Source organism: Elephantulus edwardii, unplaced genomic scaffold (assembly GCF_000299155.1).
Source record: "Elephantulus edwardii isolate Elephantulus edwardi_28Jun2011 unplaced genomic scaffold, EleEdw1.0 scaffold00003, whole genome shotgun sequence".
Lineage (NCBI taxonomy): Eukaryota > Metazoa > Chordata > Mammalia > Macroscelidea > Macroscelididae > Elephantulus > Elephantulus edwardii.
The window spans coordinates 275,921-292,915 of NW_006399753.1; the positions used below are offsets into that span (position 1 = coordinate 275,921).

At 45.5% G+C, this 16,995-nt stretch overlaps 1 protein-coding gene and 1 pseudogene across 1 annotated transcript in view; one reads left to right on the forward strand and one right to left on the reverse strand.

Annotated features, from left to right (window-relative positions):
- ARHGAP39 (Rho GTPase activating protein 39) overlaps window positions 1-15,999 on the forward strand; it is a 62,350-nt gene extending 46,351 nt beyond the window's left edge. The window contains exons 6-11 of the mRNA XM_006879221.1: window positions 11,545-11,637; window positions 13,268-13,341; window positions 14,446-14,645; window positions 15,146-15,237; window positions 15,555-15,724; window positions 15,804-15,999. Coding sequence (XP_006879283.1) covers window positions 11,545-11,637; window positions 13,268-13,341; window positions 14,446-14,645; window positions 15,146-15,237; window positions 15,555-15,724; window positions 15,804-15,998 — 824 coding nt within the window. The 3' untranslated portion in view covers window position 15,999. The remainder of the gene's footprint in view (window positions 1-11,544; window positions 11,638-13,267; window positions 13,342-14,445; window positions 14,646-15,145; window positions 15,238-15,554; window positions 15,725-15,803) is intronic.
- On the reverse strand, window positions 8,762-10,239 carry LOC102862588 (annotated as a pseudogene).
- Window positions 16,000-16,995: the final 996 nt, after the last annotated feature.

The window sequence follows — 16,995 nt, forward strand, 5'->3', positions numbered from 1 at the left end:
CAATGCAGCATAGTATCCCATTGTATGAATATACCACAGCTTCTCTATCCATTCGTTTGTTGATGGGCACTTAGGTTGTTTCCAAATCCTTGCTAGTGTGAACAAAGCTGCGATAAACATGGGTGTGCATATATCTGCTTGGATGTCAGTTATGTTCTCTTTGAGATATATTCCCAGTAGTGGAATTGCTGGGTCAAATGGTATCTCTATTTGGAACTTTCTGAGAAAGCGCCATACCGCCTTCCACAGTGATTTTACTATTTTACACTCCCACCAACAGTGAATAAGGGTTCCAGTGTCTCCACAACCTCACCAGCATTTGTTGCTTGCTGTTCTGTTAATTTTGCTATTCTGACTGGGGTGAGATGATTTCTCATAGTTGTTTTTGCTCAGTTCTCTTACGTCATCATTTCTTCTCTTTGTTTTGACTGCTTGACATCGAAAGCAAATTTCAGATTCTCTTCAGACATCCATTTTGGTCTTTTCTGGGTTTTATTGCTTTTTTTTTCTCCATGTCTGATGTCCTTGATGTCATTCCACAACTTGTCTTTGATTAGGATTCAGTGTCTGATGTCCTTGATGTCATTCCACAACTTGTCTTTGATTAGGATTCAGTGCATCATATCTGTTAATGAGATCTCTAAATTCAGTTGAAATTTATCCTTGGTCTCTTAACTCTCATGGAATTGTTTTCATTTTCTTAATTTTCAGCTTGATCTTGAATATGAACAATTGACCCTCTATTTCATAGTCAGGGAGCTCTGGTTGCCTAGTGAATGAATAGAGGTTTTCGCTGTCAACCCAAAGGCAGACATTCAAATACATCAGCAGCTTCAAAGGAGAATAGTGGATAATCCCCTCCCATATGATGAAAACTTACTGGAGGGTCAGCTTTGAGATGACTGCAACTTAACAGAAATAACAGCATTTCACAGTCTGCCACCTTACTTTTTTATGATCAGTGATAGTAGGCTTCTCTATTACCTCTTTCCACAGATGCTGTTGATTTCATTCCTTGTATTCAATCTTGTGAGATTCATATACATTGCTATCTACATTGTTGGAAAAGGGTATTTGCAGTGAATAAGTGATCAGTCTTACAAAATTCTATCATTCTATCTCCCACATCATTTCTGTCACCAACGCCCTATTTTCCTACTACTGATCCTTCTTTGTTCACAACTTTAGTATTCAAATCATCAGAAATTATCAGTTCATCTTAAGTGTATATTTGCTGTATACACTTAGGGATAATTCTAACAAAAGATGGGGGTAAGAGTTATGTAGGAAACTACAAAACACTGCTAAAATAAATTTTTTTTTATTACTATTTTTGTGTGAGTGTACCGTCAAATCAGATCTGACTGGTACAGGAGGAAATTGTCCCTTCTTCCCCGGCAGAGCATCTGGTGGATTCGAACTGTGCGCCTCTGGGATTGTAGTTTCAGGTCCTTGTGCTAAAATAAATTTTTAAAAATCTAAAATAAGAGCTAGATCATGTTTATGATTCAGAGAATTCAGATTGTTAAAATCTAAGTTCTATTCAAATTGATCTACCAGTGCATTCCTAATTAAAATCCCAATAGACTCATCTCAGAGAAAGACAAACAGACATGGTGATTTTAAAATGTATAGTAAATACAAAGCAACACCAATGGAGGGACATTCTGCAAAATACCTGACTGGTCATTCTCAGTCATGGCTGTAAAACAAAAAGAGAAAAGAATGAAGGTCAACAGTTCTTGAGGGAACTGTAGGACGTCATCAATCTTACCACCATACTAATTTTGGGAATCCCAGAAGAAAGAAAGAAGAAAAAACAAGTGAGGAAATAATGACTGAAAACTTCCCAAATCTAATTAAAGACATAAATATACATATCTAAGAAGCTCAGCATACTCCGAGTGGAACAAGTGCAAAGACCCACATGGAGAGTTTTAATAGTCAAATTGTCAAAATTCAAAGGAAGAAAAAAGCTTACAACCAGAAGTGAAAAGCAACTAACTACTTATGTACACAGGAACCCAAATAAGATTAATAAATCAGGAAGCCAGAAATAAAACTACTTCATAATGACATGATTTTATATGTGAAAAATCCTAAATACACTTATGTACACTGTTAGTGCTAATAAATAAATTCATCAAAGTTGCACAATACAGAAACAAGCAAAAATTAGTTGTATTTCCATGAATTAGCAATGAGCTCTCTAAAATGGAAATAAAGAAAACTCTCCTAGTTACACCATCATCTAAAAGAATAAACTTTCACTGCTATCAAGTTGGAATGGATTCATACCTTCCATTGGGCTTCCAAGTCTGTAAATTGCACCAGAGAAGACTGCCTATCTTTTTCTCACAGAGTCACTGGTATATTCAAAGCACGAGAGAAGTATATGTAACCTTGGAGTTAGCGGTACAAATCTCTATGGATTACACCCCATAGTTCCCTAAAGAATAAACTACTTAACTACATATTTGCCAAAGAGATGAAGGACTTATAAACGGAAAACTATGAAACTTTCCTAAGAAATTTAAAAAGACTTAAATGAAAGGAAAGATACCCTTTGTTCTTGTATGAAAAGCATTCATGTTATTCAGTACCATTGAGTCAACTTTTGTGCATGGTAACCCCGTGTAAACAGAACAGAAAACATGCCCAATTGTGCAACATCTTTACAATTTCTGCTGTACTTAAACCTAGTAAAATACTTAATATAATCTCCTTCAGTATCCCAAGGGTGTTTTTCACGGAGATATCAAAACCTAGCTAAAATTTCCAGGAATCATTAAGTATTCCAAACAATACTGAAAAACTAATAAATTTGGAGGACTCACACTTCATGATTTCATAGCTTATTACAAAACTATAGTAATGTAATAAGTGTGGTGCTGGCATTGTTATAGACATATAAACCAATGGACTAGAATAGAGGGTACAGAAATGAGAGACCTCGCATGTAGGGTCATTTGATTTTCAACAAGATATCAACACCTCTAATGGAGAAAGAATGGGTTTTTCATAGTCAGCAAAAGAAAAAAGTGGAAAAATTAGACTTAACCAAAATATAAATATCGAAGCCTTTTCACTACAACAAGATAAAGGTAAATAACCCAATTGAAAAATAGGCACAGGAAATGAACATTACACTTCACCAAAGAAGACATTCAGATGGCAAACACACATGAAGAAATGTTCAAAATCCCTAGCTCTAAGAGAGATGCAAATCAAAACAATTATGAGATACCATCTCACCCTAGTAAGAATAGCAAAATTTAACAGAATAGCAAACATCTAATGCTGGCGAGGTTGTGGAGAGACTGGAACCGTTATTCACTGTTGGAGGGAATGTAAAATGGTGCAACCACTATGGAAAGCTGTATGACACTTTCTTAAAAAGTTGCAAGTAGAAATACCATTTGACCCAGCAGTTCCACTACTGGGAATATACCCTAAAAAAAACCATAATTGCCACCCAAGCAGATATATCCACACCCATGTTTATTGAGGCTTTGTTTGCAATAGCAAAGAGCTGGAAACAACCCAAGTGCCCATCAACAAATGGATGGATAGAGAAGCTGTGGTATATTCACATAATGGAATACTGTGCAGCATTGAAAAACAAGGAACTCATGAAATTGTATGCAAAATGGATCACACTGGAGGACATTTTGCTGAGGGAAATATCTCAGTCAAAAAAGGACAAATATTGCATAGGTCCACTGTTGTAAAACTGGACTGGCATTGAGGTTGAAGGAAGAAAGAGAAGGAGGGGAGGGATGATGTATACTGCATAGAAACCGATGAGGGAGAGAACTGTTTAAAAGGGATATATGATTGGATATTATTGTTATGACAAGTCCAGAATGAAGGCTACACCTGGGAGTGGACTTGGGAGGGACTGCATAACAATGAAAGAGTTTTTCTTTTACTTTTCAAGTAGAAGAGTGAATTGGGGAGAGGTGGGCAGGGAGAAAAGTGCAGCAATCAATGATTGGAAACTCTTAAGTCTCTAAACTTAATTAGTAAATTTTTTTAAAATATATAGAAATATAAAAGCCTTTTATGCATCAGGTAGGGTTCCGAACCTGAAGGTGCTACTATGTCTTCTGGTGGGGTTGGCCTGAGCACTGAAGGATTGACAGATGCAACTCCTGAAATCCCAGACAACTTAGGAGATTGGCTTTGAGGCGTCTACCGCTTCATCATCAATAGTAGTGATTTCCAGAGGAATTTTATACCAGTTTGGGACTTTTTGCTGCAGGAGTTTGGCTGGCCAGAAATTTGAGTGACATTGACCTAATGGCACCCCAACCAGGGGTGTAGCCAAGAAGACACATGGATCCCCTGTGCTGTACAGGAACCTTCCAAAAACAGCTTCTATTTCTGTGACAAACACAAGACTTGCCTGGATGGCGACTCAAGTTTGATTCAGATGGGCACTTCCCTTCCCAGTTTTCTTCTCTTCATTGTGTCTGCTCAAAAACATATTCTCTGCTTCCCATTATTCTGTAAAATTGTGTATATAATTTCTCAGTTTCTTCATAGGGTGATCTTTGTTGTTGTCCTGAGGAGTAACTTAATAGTTTATAAGTATTCAAAATAAAGAATGTACATAAGGGGAAAAAAGCCTTTTATGTATCAAAGGTCAAGAAAGTGGAAAGGCAACACACAGGATAGAAGCGTACAAATCATATATCTGATAAAGCTTTAACATACAGAATATGTAAAAGACATATAAAACTCAACAGTAATAAGGCAAACAACTCAATTAGAAAATGGGTAAAAGCCTTGCATAAATATTTCACCAGGGAAGATATGCAAACAGTAGTAGTCGATCTTTCTCAGTTTCCCCCCACCCCAACCCCTATATCAGTCCCATTTTACTACAGTGGCACTATGCAGTATTTGTCCTTTTGTGACTGAGATATTTCACTCAGCATAATGTCCCCTAGGGTCACCCATTGTGAATACTATTTCATGAGATCCTTGTACAATGCAGTGTAGTATTCCATTGTGTGAATGTACCACAGTTTTTCTATTCATTTGTTTGTTGATGGGCACTTAGGTTGTTTCCAGCTCTTTGCTATTGTGAACAAAGCCACAATAAACATGGGTGTGCATAGTAGTAAGAAATTTGTAAGAAATATATTCAACATTTCTAGTAATTAAGCGAACAAAAAAAAGATATTGTCATTGTGTTAATGCTGCTGCTATCCTGAAGGTTAACCACTCAACCCTACCAGCTGCTTTGTGTGAGAAAGATAAGGTTGTGTGTTTCCATAAACATTTCATTCTGAAACCCTGGAACAACAGTTCTCTGTCTTTTAGAGATGCTGTGAGTCAGTAATAATTGTATTGTTAGATCCTATCAAATTGATTTATAACAACCCTGTGAAGGATAGATTGGCCTGGCCCCATTCTTGGGATCACTAGTAATTGGGGAAATGGAAATCAAAACCACAGTGAGAAACTACATCATTACCCGTTAGTATGCTTGTGGTCAGGTAAGGAAGATAGTGCCCGTTCACAACTGTATGGACTAACTGAAACTCTTCCTGCACTGTAAGTGGTTAAGTGCAATTAAGTCACCTGTGACTCATAGGGACAGCTCACAACCCTGCCCTATCCTGAGCCAGTTTCATTCTCCAACAGACCTGTCCCCATTACCCCATCAATCCACATCAATGGAGGATCTCCCTTTCCTGTGCTGTCCTTCCACCCTTCCAGTCATGATGTCCTTTTCCAAGGACTAGTCCCTCCTGGCAATATGCCCAAAGTATGTGAGATAGAGCTTCAAACTCCTTGCCTCCAAGGAGCAACTTGGTTTCACCATCTCCATCTTTTGGCAGTTCATGACATGTTTAACACTCTTCTCCAGCACCACAACTCAAAGGCATCAATTCTCTGTCATCCTTACTCATTATCCAGCTCTCTGATGCATACCAAGTAATTACAAAGACCATGGCCTAGATCAGGTGCACCTTAGTCCCTAGACTAACATCATTACTCTTAAACATTTGGAGAGGTCTCTGACTGCCAACTCCCCCAGTACAATTTGTCTTTTGATTTCCTGACTGCTGGTATCAAGAGTGTTGATTGTGGAGTGCTGAAATTGTTAACCTCTCTGTCTTCTCCATCTGTCATGGTGCTGTCAGTTGACCCAGTGGTGAGACTCTTTTCTCTTCTTGATGTTGTGCTTCAATCCATATTGAAGACTACAGTCCTTGACCTTTTGCAGCAAACGTTTCAGGTCCTCTTCAGTTTTACCAAGGAGGGTTATATCATCTGCATAATGCAGGTTGTTGATGGGTCATCCTCCAATCCTGATGCCACATTCTTCCTCATGAAGTCCAGCCTCCCAAAGTATTTATTCCGCATACAGGTTGAAAAGGTATGGAGACAGGATACATCCCTGATGCATTCCTCTCCTAATTTTGACCCATATAGTGTTTCCTTGCTCTGTTCTGAAGACTGCTTCCTGGTCCAAGTATAGATTTCACATGAGCATGAGCACAGTCAGGTGTTCTGGAATTCCCATTTTTCTCAAGGTTTAGCCACAATTTGTTATGATCCATACAATCAAATGCCTTTGTACAGTCAGTGAAATATAGATAGACATTTCCTCTGGTACTCTTTGCTTTTGGCCAATATCCCTCTGACATTTATGATAATGTCTCTAATGCCACGACCTCTTTTAAATTCAGCTTGTATTTCTGGTAATTCTCTGTCAGTGTACTTTTCCAGTCATTTCTGGGTAATCTTCAGGATTTTACCAACGTGTGATATTAATGATACTGTTGGATAATTTCCACACTCTGTCAGATCACCTGCATTGCACTGCACTCCCTTGCATATGTTGTTGTTGTTAGGTGCCATCGAGTTGAGCATGACTCATAGCGACCCTATGAACAAAGGATCTGAATCCTGTCCTATCCTGCACACCCTCACACTTCCTGACACACAAAAGCCCATTGCAGCAGTCACCATATCAATCCACCTGGTTGAGGGTCTTCCTCTCCTTCGCTGACCCTCCACCCTTCCCAGCATCATGTCCTTTTCCAAGGAATAGCACCTCCTGTCAATGTGGCCAAAGGATGTAAGGTGAAACCTCATCATTCTTGCCTCCAAAGAGCACTCCAGCTGCACCCTCTCTAAGACGTATTTATTTGTTCTCTTGGCCATCCATGGGATGTTCACTGCCCTTCTCCAACACCACACAGCTCAAAGATGTCAATTCTTTTTCTCTAATCTTTTCTTTATTGACTTGGTTTCAAATGCATAGCTAGTATCTGGAAAGACTATGAATCAGATGCACCTCAGTCCACAAACTGACATATTCCTCCTCAATAATTTGGAAAGGTCCCTAACTGCAGATTTTCCCAGTGCAGTGTGTCACCTTATTTCCTAACTGCTCATACCAAGGATGTTACTTGTGGATCTCAGCAAGATGAAGCTATTGACAGTTTCAATCTCCTTTCCATCCATCATGACACTGCCTCTTGGTCCAGTGGTTAAAAATCTTTGTTTTCTTGATACTGAGATGGAATCCATACTGAACGTTGCATTCCTTAAAACAAGTGCTTCAAGTCCTCCTCACTTTCAGCAAGTAAGGTTATGTCATTTGCATAATGCAGGTTATTGATGAGTCTCCCTTCAATCCTGATGCAGATGGGGATGAAAATAGCCACTGTGAGAAACCATATGACAGTTCTTCAGAAAGTTAAAACTTAAAATTACATGATTCATCATTTCCACTCCTTAGTTATATCCGAAAAAATTTAGAACAGGGTCTCACAGATAAATGTATGCCAGTGTTCATAGCATTATTAACACTGGCCAAAATGTGAAAACAAACCGAGTATCTGTCAACAAATGAATAGATAACTGGAATGTGGGCAGTACCTGAAATGGGATAGTGAACCTGAATCTGACATAAGCCAGATTCAAAAGGGCAAATGTATATTTTATTTACATGAGTTCTAGAACATGCAGATTTATAAAGTCAGAATTATGATTATGTTCATTCATTTATGATTAGATTATGTTCATAAAAGATTAAAAAAATTAATGTGATGAATATTTTACCACAATGAAAAAATATTATACATAAAAAAACTATTAGATTATAAAAATAAAACATAAAAAAAAATTATAGCAGCAACCACCGAGATAAACTAATGGAGTCAAAAAGAAATTTGAGAAACAGAAAAATAGACTTCTCCTCTAGTGGGCGTTACCTGCTGCAGTAATCTGGAAAGCCAGGTAAATGTCAGTTACCATGTTTTGGTTTTTTTTAAATTATTATTATTATTTTTTTTATTATTATTATTATTAACCTTTATTAACAGGTGCTTGCAGGTTTTTTTTACTTTTTTTAGAAAAAAATCAAGTTGTAAACTTGGATTACAAATTAAAAGTGAGGTTCTTAAAAATCATAACTTGACCAGATATGAAACAATTTTTTAATACATTTTGGGTTTTTTATTATTATTATTAATTTAAAAGAAAGATATGAAACAATTTAAAAACCTTTAAAGGTATATTGAGAAAAACCAGGCTTTTTAAAAAACATGTTTTTCATTACCAAAAAGAGATGTCTTTAGGTAAAAATAATAAAAACCTCATGCTGCATAGATAATGCAGATAGTTCTAGTTATCTGGTCAATGGGCAAAGAACAAGCACTTAAAGTCCTCAGCTCCAATCTTTTGTTCCTTTCTTACTGCTGGAATTTCATATCCATTTCTTCTTGTTGGATGACTAAACCGGATGATGGTAGAGATGGTAAGCCGGCATTGACTCAGCCCTGCCCTGCTCAGCCTCGGGAGCGGACAAATTCTCAGCTGGTGGATCGGCTGCTTTTGTCTCTTTGCCATCTTGTGGTTTAGGGTTTTCTGGGCATCTGCATCAGTAATTGAATTGGCGACAGTACCGACGTGGAGGTGGCTGCTGACCTTGGGTCTCATCTTGATTTTCCTTATCGTCATTGCCATCCTCTCTAGGCTGTCTTTGGTGAGGAGGTCCCCTGCGAAATCGTGGTCTAAAACCCATACATATTCTGTCTCCCTGATCAACCTCGTTCTCTTGCACCCTGGTTGTCAGCACCTTCCATCACTTTTCCCTGCACAGAAGGGTTGGAATACTGTGGTCATGCCCGTAGGGTCCGCGCATGTAGTTAAGGTGGGGACCATTGTCTGCGTTGTTGGGCCTGGCCTTCAGGAGCACTCTCTGATCCCTTGTTGTTCTCCCCACTCTCACTATTCTGATAATTCTGCTGGTAATTACCTGGAGGACCCCTATGACATGGATAACGTCTATAATGGTTATGGTCTATTGCATATTTACTGCTTCGCTCTGGAACACCACCAGAACGTGTAACATTTGCTGCCTCCGCACCCTTTTCTCATTCAACAGCATCAAACTCGACAGTCTCTCCACAGCAAAGGTAGTTCCTGGGCTTATTCTTCTTTATGGCAGTTTGGTGTACAAATACATCTTCCTTGGTGTCATTCCTATTGATGAAACCATATCCATTTCTTACATTGAACCATTTTATTGTTCCCAAAATCTTCGTTGTGATAACATTCTTGTCCCTGCCCGCAGGTGCCACCCATGTGAGGCCGCCCAGGCCCCTGTGGTGCAGGGCTTGGTGTTGGCAGCGCTGAGGGTAAGGGCTGCTTGGTCTCTGCCTTGATGCTCATGGTTGCAGTGATGGTGACTGGGGACAGCTGTGGCAGCTGCAGCTCCTCCCAGGATGTGATGGTAACTAGTCGGGCAGCAGTAGTGGGTCTGCTCGGGGCTCTCAGGGGCTCTCCAATTACCACATTTCTAAAGACTCTTGAAAACTGTAGAATCCAGAAGGCTAAGTAGTGAAGTAAAAAAATGAAGAACCCATGAGGCAAATTTTTAATAGTAGACTAAACATACCAGAAGACAGGATTAATGAACGTGAAGATAGATTAATAGAAAATATCTAAATACAAGCATAGAGGAAAGAGAAATGGATTTTAACAACAGAGCCTAAAATCAGTCAAAAAGAGACAAGTAATATTTACGAAATGATGGCTGAAAAGTTTTCAAAACTGATGAAAATTATCAATCCATAGATTGAAAAGGAAACCAGAGAGAAAACAAATTCTTAGGAGAAAGCACTGGAAACAATACAATTCCCTAAAAAGGGCAACAAGACTAACCTGCAGACTTCCCATAGAACCTGTGAGGGCCAAGTGAAGTGACATCTTGCAAGTGCTAGAAAGACGAAAGGACTGCTGTATGGAGTTCTGTACCCCGCAAACCTTCAAGAAGAACGTCTGAAGCGGTCCATGGTTCTTGAAAGCATCAGCGTTTGTATCCAAGTTGTGATGTAGTTTCCACGATGCTGCCAGACTACATTGTTGTTAGGTGCCATCAGGTCAGCTACACTCATTACAGCTGCATATCTGTAATTATATCAGAGTTTAATTTTTAAAAATGAAGATATTTTCAGACAAAAAATAATAAGGTAAATTTCAGAATATGAAATTGAATAGTCTAGAGAGGGTTTGAGTTGGGGAGTGGTATCTGGTTGAGATGCTTTGTGCAACCCAAGTCACTGTTGACAGGCAACACAGTCTAAGAGAAGCAAAGAGCATTGCACCCCAAGGCCAGGAAGGAGAAAATGCCCTGCTGCTCATGGGCCCAAGGCGGCCAGCCAGCTTAGGGCCACATCCAGCCTTCCTGGATTCAAGCCTCAGCCCCACCACTTACTAGACAGGCATAATGATTGGGGGAAACCTTTTGTCACAGTTCCACAGCCTCTAAAATGTGTCAGAGAATTTCCACAGCCTGTCCTTAGACTTACATATCTACATTTTGGCCGGTTCATGTACACGAGCGTGGCGTCTCAATTTCTTTAATATCTTCATGGTTGCTTTGAGCATATCTTCTCTGAACCATTTGAGGTGAGGTTCCAAAGATCATGACTCCTCACCCCTCCTATTTGCACATGTATCTTTGACATAAAGGGATCCTATACAGTCCCCATCGCTGCATCCTGTTGTGTGGGATTGGCTGTTGACTGCTGTCCAGCTGGAGGCCTGGCATGTTTGGAGGACACCAGTACACAGTGATATCTGAGACACACAGGTGGATAGGGCGTGGGGCAAGGTCTGTGGGTCTGCAGCTGGGAGGACTGGCAGTACCCAGCAGAACCTCCTTCCCAACACTGACCTCCCCTGCAGCACCTGGGGGGAGCCAGCCTACCTTCTCTCAATATCCCATGACCATTGCCCTCCCCACTCAGCTAATTTTAGGGGCTTTGGAACTGACAGGCTGGAACCACCTTAAGCAGTGTGTCCCAGGGAGTGCGGCCTTTGCCCTTTGGCTCTCTGGCAGTTTCACCCTTGCCAGCAGGGGTGGTGCTCCCTGGTGCAGTACACATGTGCAGGCACACACTCCTCCCACACCCCAGCTCTGCAGGGAAAACTGCTGGTGCAGACTCCTGGCCCTAGCGCGCCTGAGTGGGCCCTACCTCCCTGGTCCTCACCACTGTCTTTGCTCCCCAGTGACACAGCACATAAAAGAACTCCTGGAGAGAAACTCTAAGAAGAAGTCCAAATTGAGAAAGAAACCCAAGCCTTATGTTGAAGAGCCGGATGGTAGGGGCCTCTCCACGGCCGGGCAGCGGCTGCGTCTGTCTCGCTCTGCTCTGTCCATTCGGCCATCCTGGCCTCAACTCTAACCACTTCTGGGCTCAGGGGTGGGACACTAACCCTTGGAGATCTAGGTGGCCAACCCCAGATCCTGGCCCAACAGATGGCACCAGCCTTGAGCCTTCCCTTCTCCAGCCATTTCCACCTTGCATGCATGGGGCAGGGCAGGGCACAGTCAGCCTTGTCTCCGAAAGCAGTCCCCTGGTGAGTAAGTGGGATGGTCCTGGTTTGCTGTGAAGCCTCCACAGCAAGACTTCCAAGCTGGGACATCCGAGCATTCCAGAATCAGCAGGAGTAACACCTCTCTGACTTGAATCCCCTGCCTCCTCCCAGCACCCACAGTCCAATGCCAGAAACTTCTGGGGTCTGGGGTCACCACACCTGGTCCAGAGGGCCTGCTTAGTCCAGGGTAGTTCTGAAAGCCCATGACTGTCCCTACCTGCCAGGAGCTGTTTCACCTGGTCCTGGTTCCAGGGCTTCTGGGACTCCCTGTGCTCTCAGCTGTCATCTCTCAGATCTCAGCCCATACTCCCCTTGGTCCAGGAAGCCATCTCTGACTGCATACCCCCATAGTACCCAAAGTTAAGACTAAGGTGTTTCTCCAGAAAAGACCCAACTCCTTGGCCAGCAGAAGGTGAAGGGACATGAAGGGCTTGTGGCCTGGCCTGTGAGCAGCACAGCATGCAAAGGCCAGGCTGTGTTTGGCTCATGGCCCTGTAGTGATGGCCTCTGCATGTGGGCAGCTCCAAGTCAGAGGCATAGCTGGATTCACCGTGAAAACACAGCCTCCATGGTTTCTGAGTCCTCCAGAGAGCCTGCGCTGTGCCCACCCAACAAGGGAGGCAAGGCCTGGGACCAGAGGAAGGATAAGTCCTTGTGACAAATTGACAGTGAAGACTCAGGACCTCAGGCCTGGGCTGTACACACATGGCAAGCTGCAGCTTTACTGTCACAGACAAACTCCAGGGCCTCTCTCCTTACTCTGCGTTCTGGGGATTTGGTGTGCGGTCTTCCTGTTGCTGCTCTTTCCACAACTGTCCAGGTGGGGTCTCATTCTAGTCTTTGCCTTTCAAGCATCCTGCAGGGAGGGCTAAACTCTTCTGAGACTGCCCAACTTGTCCCATGGGATCCCCAGCACCTGGGCTCTGCTGCTGACATGAAGCTCAGTCAGGAGGTGGACCTCAGTTCTGAGTTTGCCCCATGGAGCATTTTGTGATCTTGGGGCTGGGACCTTGCCAGGGTTGGAGTATAGCACGCCCCTCCCTGATGCAGAGATGTAGTGGGTACCCTTCTTATTCCTTGGGAGCCCTCAGGAGGTGGGCAGGGGTGCCTGCAGGAGTGTCCTCTCCCACTGCTGGGCCGGTGTTCTGCGATCATAGGTGCTGATTGGCATGTGTCACCAGTGGCCCTGCCCACAGCAGACCTGAGGCAAAAAGCTCTGAGCCTGAGCCCCGTTCCTGCCAAAGCCTGAGAAGCAAGCCAGCCCTAGGTTCCCCAGGAGCTGCTCTAGGACCCCCTTCTGCCTCTTCTCTCTGGTCCATGTACATCCAAGCTGACAGTGCCCACTCTCTTGCAGGAGTGGCGATAAGCACCTATGCCAAGTACTGCTACCACAAGCTGCAGAAGGCAGCCCTGACCGGGGCCAAGAAGGTACCAGCACTTACATGCTCAGTCCTGATGGGATGGAGCAAAGGCCTGGGTTTGAGGTCCATAGAGGGCAGCAGGAGGCCATGCAGTCTGGGTCCAGGGAATACCCCCACTACCAGGCCACAGGAGTAAAGTGGGGCAGAGGGCTGTGTGCAGCCTTGGGGTCCATCTGGGCCAGAAGAGGATCCTGGACCCAGTCATAGCCCCACCCTGGATTACAGCAACATACGGTGTGTCTTGCTGGCACCAGGGAGCCTCAGACCATCTTGGGGCTCATCAGTACCACCGACCAAGCTTGAGGACATCTCTCAAAGGGTGTGCTTGCTCTGAGTCTGTGAGCTCCCCTTAGGGAAGACAGGAGTAAGGGTTCTTTGAATACTTCCCCAACCAGCCACTGCAGTCTGGTCCTTCTACCACTCTCCCATGTCCCTGCCATTCTGGTCTTCTGAGCCCAGGAGTACGTGTGCCCGCTTATCTCCAGACGTATAGGTCATCTTCAGCCTTGTTTTTGCACTGGTCCCAGCATGCGAGCCCAATTCCTGAAGAGCACAGCCTGCAGGCCAGCCATTAAGGGGTGGTGCCTCTACCTGGGATGATTTCTTAATTCACCGGGCACTGCTGGGTCTTGGGTGGGGAGGCCCTTGCCTTCCTCTTTCTCCTGTAGATCTTCATACCTGGCTTCACTAGCACATGCCAGCCTGCAGTCTGTCTTCCTGTCACCCGCCAAGTATCCCTGCTCCCTGCACACCCACCAGCTCGCCATAGAAACTCCGTGTGTTTAGCCCAGAGACCCCCTGCCTCTATGGAAATTCTTGCTCAGGGCTGTTCATAGCTAGATCTCCATACACCATTGCTCACCCTCACCCCCAGCTGTAGTCCCTCAGCAGTTCCTGGACTGGCTTATCTAGGGATCATTGCTCCTGTGTGACCACAAGACCACTTGAAGCTCAGGGCACAGCAGGTGGCCAGTAGGAGGCCCTCTGAGTCAGGTGGTGCCCAGGAAGGTGGTAGGCAGAAGTCTAGAGCTCCTGGGACTGGACAAGAGAGGAGGGACTCAGCCAGGGTGAGGGGGACGGTTGGGCCAGTGGGAGAGCTGCTGTTTTCCAGGGGCTGCGGAAACCCACCGTGGAGGAGGTCCGACATGCCAAGAATGCTGTGTTCAGTCCGTCCATGTTTGGCAGTGGACTGCAGGAAGTCATGACAATGCAGAAGGAACGTTATCCTGAACGGCAGCTGCCCTGGGTGCAAACACGGCTCTCCGAGGAGGTGCTGGCACTCAACGGTGACCAGACGGAGGGCATCTTCAGGTGCCACACCTCGGCAGCTGGCCCTCCCTGCACGTGGGAGCAGTCAGAGAATCGTAGGAGATGGGCGTGTGGTGGTGAGGTCCCCCAGGAGTGCCCAGGACAGTCTATAGGAAGTGACCATCAAAGGTCCAGAGGGGGCATGGATTCCAATTACAGAGTAAGGATTGTGCATGAGTCATACATCTGCCTCCAGCTCTGCCCTGCTCCACCCAGAATCAGCATGAGCCCTGTCAGCTATGCCTTTGGGGTGGCTCGACCACCTGGCTTCCTGTCTGGACCAAGTGTCCAGCTTCCAGGAGAACGAAGGAAACTTAAGGAAGCAGGGTTGGGTCTCTGGAGAGGGCTCTCTGCCTCCAGCTCCTGGAAGGGTCATGGTCATTGCCACCCCCAGGGGCGCAGGCCCCAAGGAGAATGGGAACTACAGTACCCTTGTGGGAAGGAGGCCAAGCCAGGGGTAGCCTCATCTCACATTCCTGGTGTACACTGCCTGTGCTCTGCAGGGTGCCTGGGGACATTGATGAGGTCAATGCCCTGAAGCTTCAGGTGGACCAGTGGAAGGTGCCTACAGGCTTGGAAGACCCCCACGTCCCTGGTGAGGATGACCCAACTCCCTTCTGCAACCTGGGCCTGGCAGTGCAGAGGTGTTAAGATGGGGCCCCCAGTGCAGGCAGTTAGGTGATCACTACACATGTGCACACAGCACAGGACCTAGAGCCGCCTCGGAATCGTTTATTCATCTCCTGCACCATACCCATCCCTGCCACACACCCGCCCCAGAAGGGTCTGCCCCAAGCCCACCATGGTTGCTGGTGACCCCTTACCACATATGCCCCTTCTCACCTCACTCTTTGGGCCCGCCCCACTTCTTTGTTACTGCTCTGCTGAGGCCCCTCGCTGTGTCACCTGCAGCATCCCTGCTGAAGCTGTGGTACCGGGAGCTGGAGGAGCCTCTGATTCCACATGAGTTCTATGAGCGGTGCATCGCGCACTACGAGAGCCCCGAGGCTGCGGTGGCCGTGGTGCACGCGCTGCCTCGCATCAACCGCATGGTGCTGTGCTACCTCATCCGCTTTCTCCAGGTACTCAGCGCCCCGTGTTTGCACGCCCAGAGCTCTCCGCACACCCCGCCCTGCCCTTTACCCTCTTTCCTCTCCCCAGGTGTTCGTGCAGCCTGCCAACGTGGCCATCACCAAGATGGACGTGAGCAACCTGGCCATGGTGATGGCACCCAACTGCCTGCGCTGCCAGTCGGATGACCCTCGTGTTATCTTTGAGAATACACGCAAAGAGATGTCCTTTCTTCGCGTTCTTATCCAACACCTGGACACCAGCTTCATGGAGGGTGTGCTATAGCTGGCGGCATGGAGATGGATTGGGGGGGCAAGGGGTGGGAGGGACTTGCAGCCGAGGGTCGCATGCCTGGCCCCTCCATGCTGCCCACAGCAGCCCAGCCCGGCTCAGAGCAGAAGGGCGGCCCCAGCGCTCCCACGTGCGGAGCGGGTGTCATGCAGCTTCGGAAGAGAGAGCTCTGGATCCACGGCCCCCAACTCAAGGCCAGTTCCTGCTAGCGTGTTGTCCTCACCGCCACCCCAGGCCAGCCCAGCGGGCGGCAGTGTAGCCCTGAGAAAGTGCCTTCTGTGTCCCAGAGCCAAGCAACACTGCCCTTCGTGGCTGAGGGTGGACTGTGCGCCCATCCACTCCCTCTCACAGCTCTTCTGTCCCCGGCCGCCACCCCCGGACCAGTCCACCTGTTCCCTCTAGCATGGAGTCTGCACAGGGGGTTGGGGTTCCAGGGCACTGGCTGTCCACCCCCAACAGGGCCCAGCGGGTCGGGTCAGGCCAGGCTGAGCCTGGCAGGCACGCTGAGGTGGGAGGGGGGCGCCCAAACCAAAGTCCTGGGTGGGGGCGGGGCTGGGCAGGCATCTTGGCGCGGGGTGGGGGAGGGGGGAGAGTATTTTTTTTCTTCGTGAAACTAAATCCAGAGTCTGTCCTGCATCCCAGCCCCGCCCGTGTATAGAGATATAAATAGAGCGAAAGATAGAACTAAATTTGCTAATGACATAGTTTTAACCTAAATGCTATTTATGTCCAAGCCATCCTCTGTGCAGAGCTAGTTGGTATCATTCCTTATTTTCCTTCATCCTTGGTTTCTGACCAAACACCAACCTCACCCACCATCACCCCAACAGGCAGCGGCCGAGGCGGCGCTGCTGCAGGGCCCACCCTGACTCCCCATTTTTTATTTTGGAATTTTTCGTTCCAATTGTAAAAGTTAATTTCTCCCCAGTTTATATATATATGTGTGTGTGTGTATATATATTTTTAGAGTTGAGTTTTTATTTATTATTGA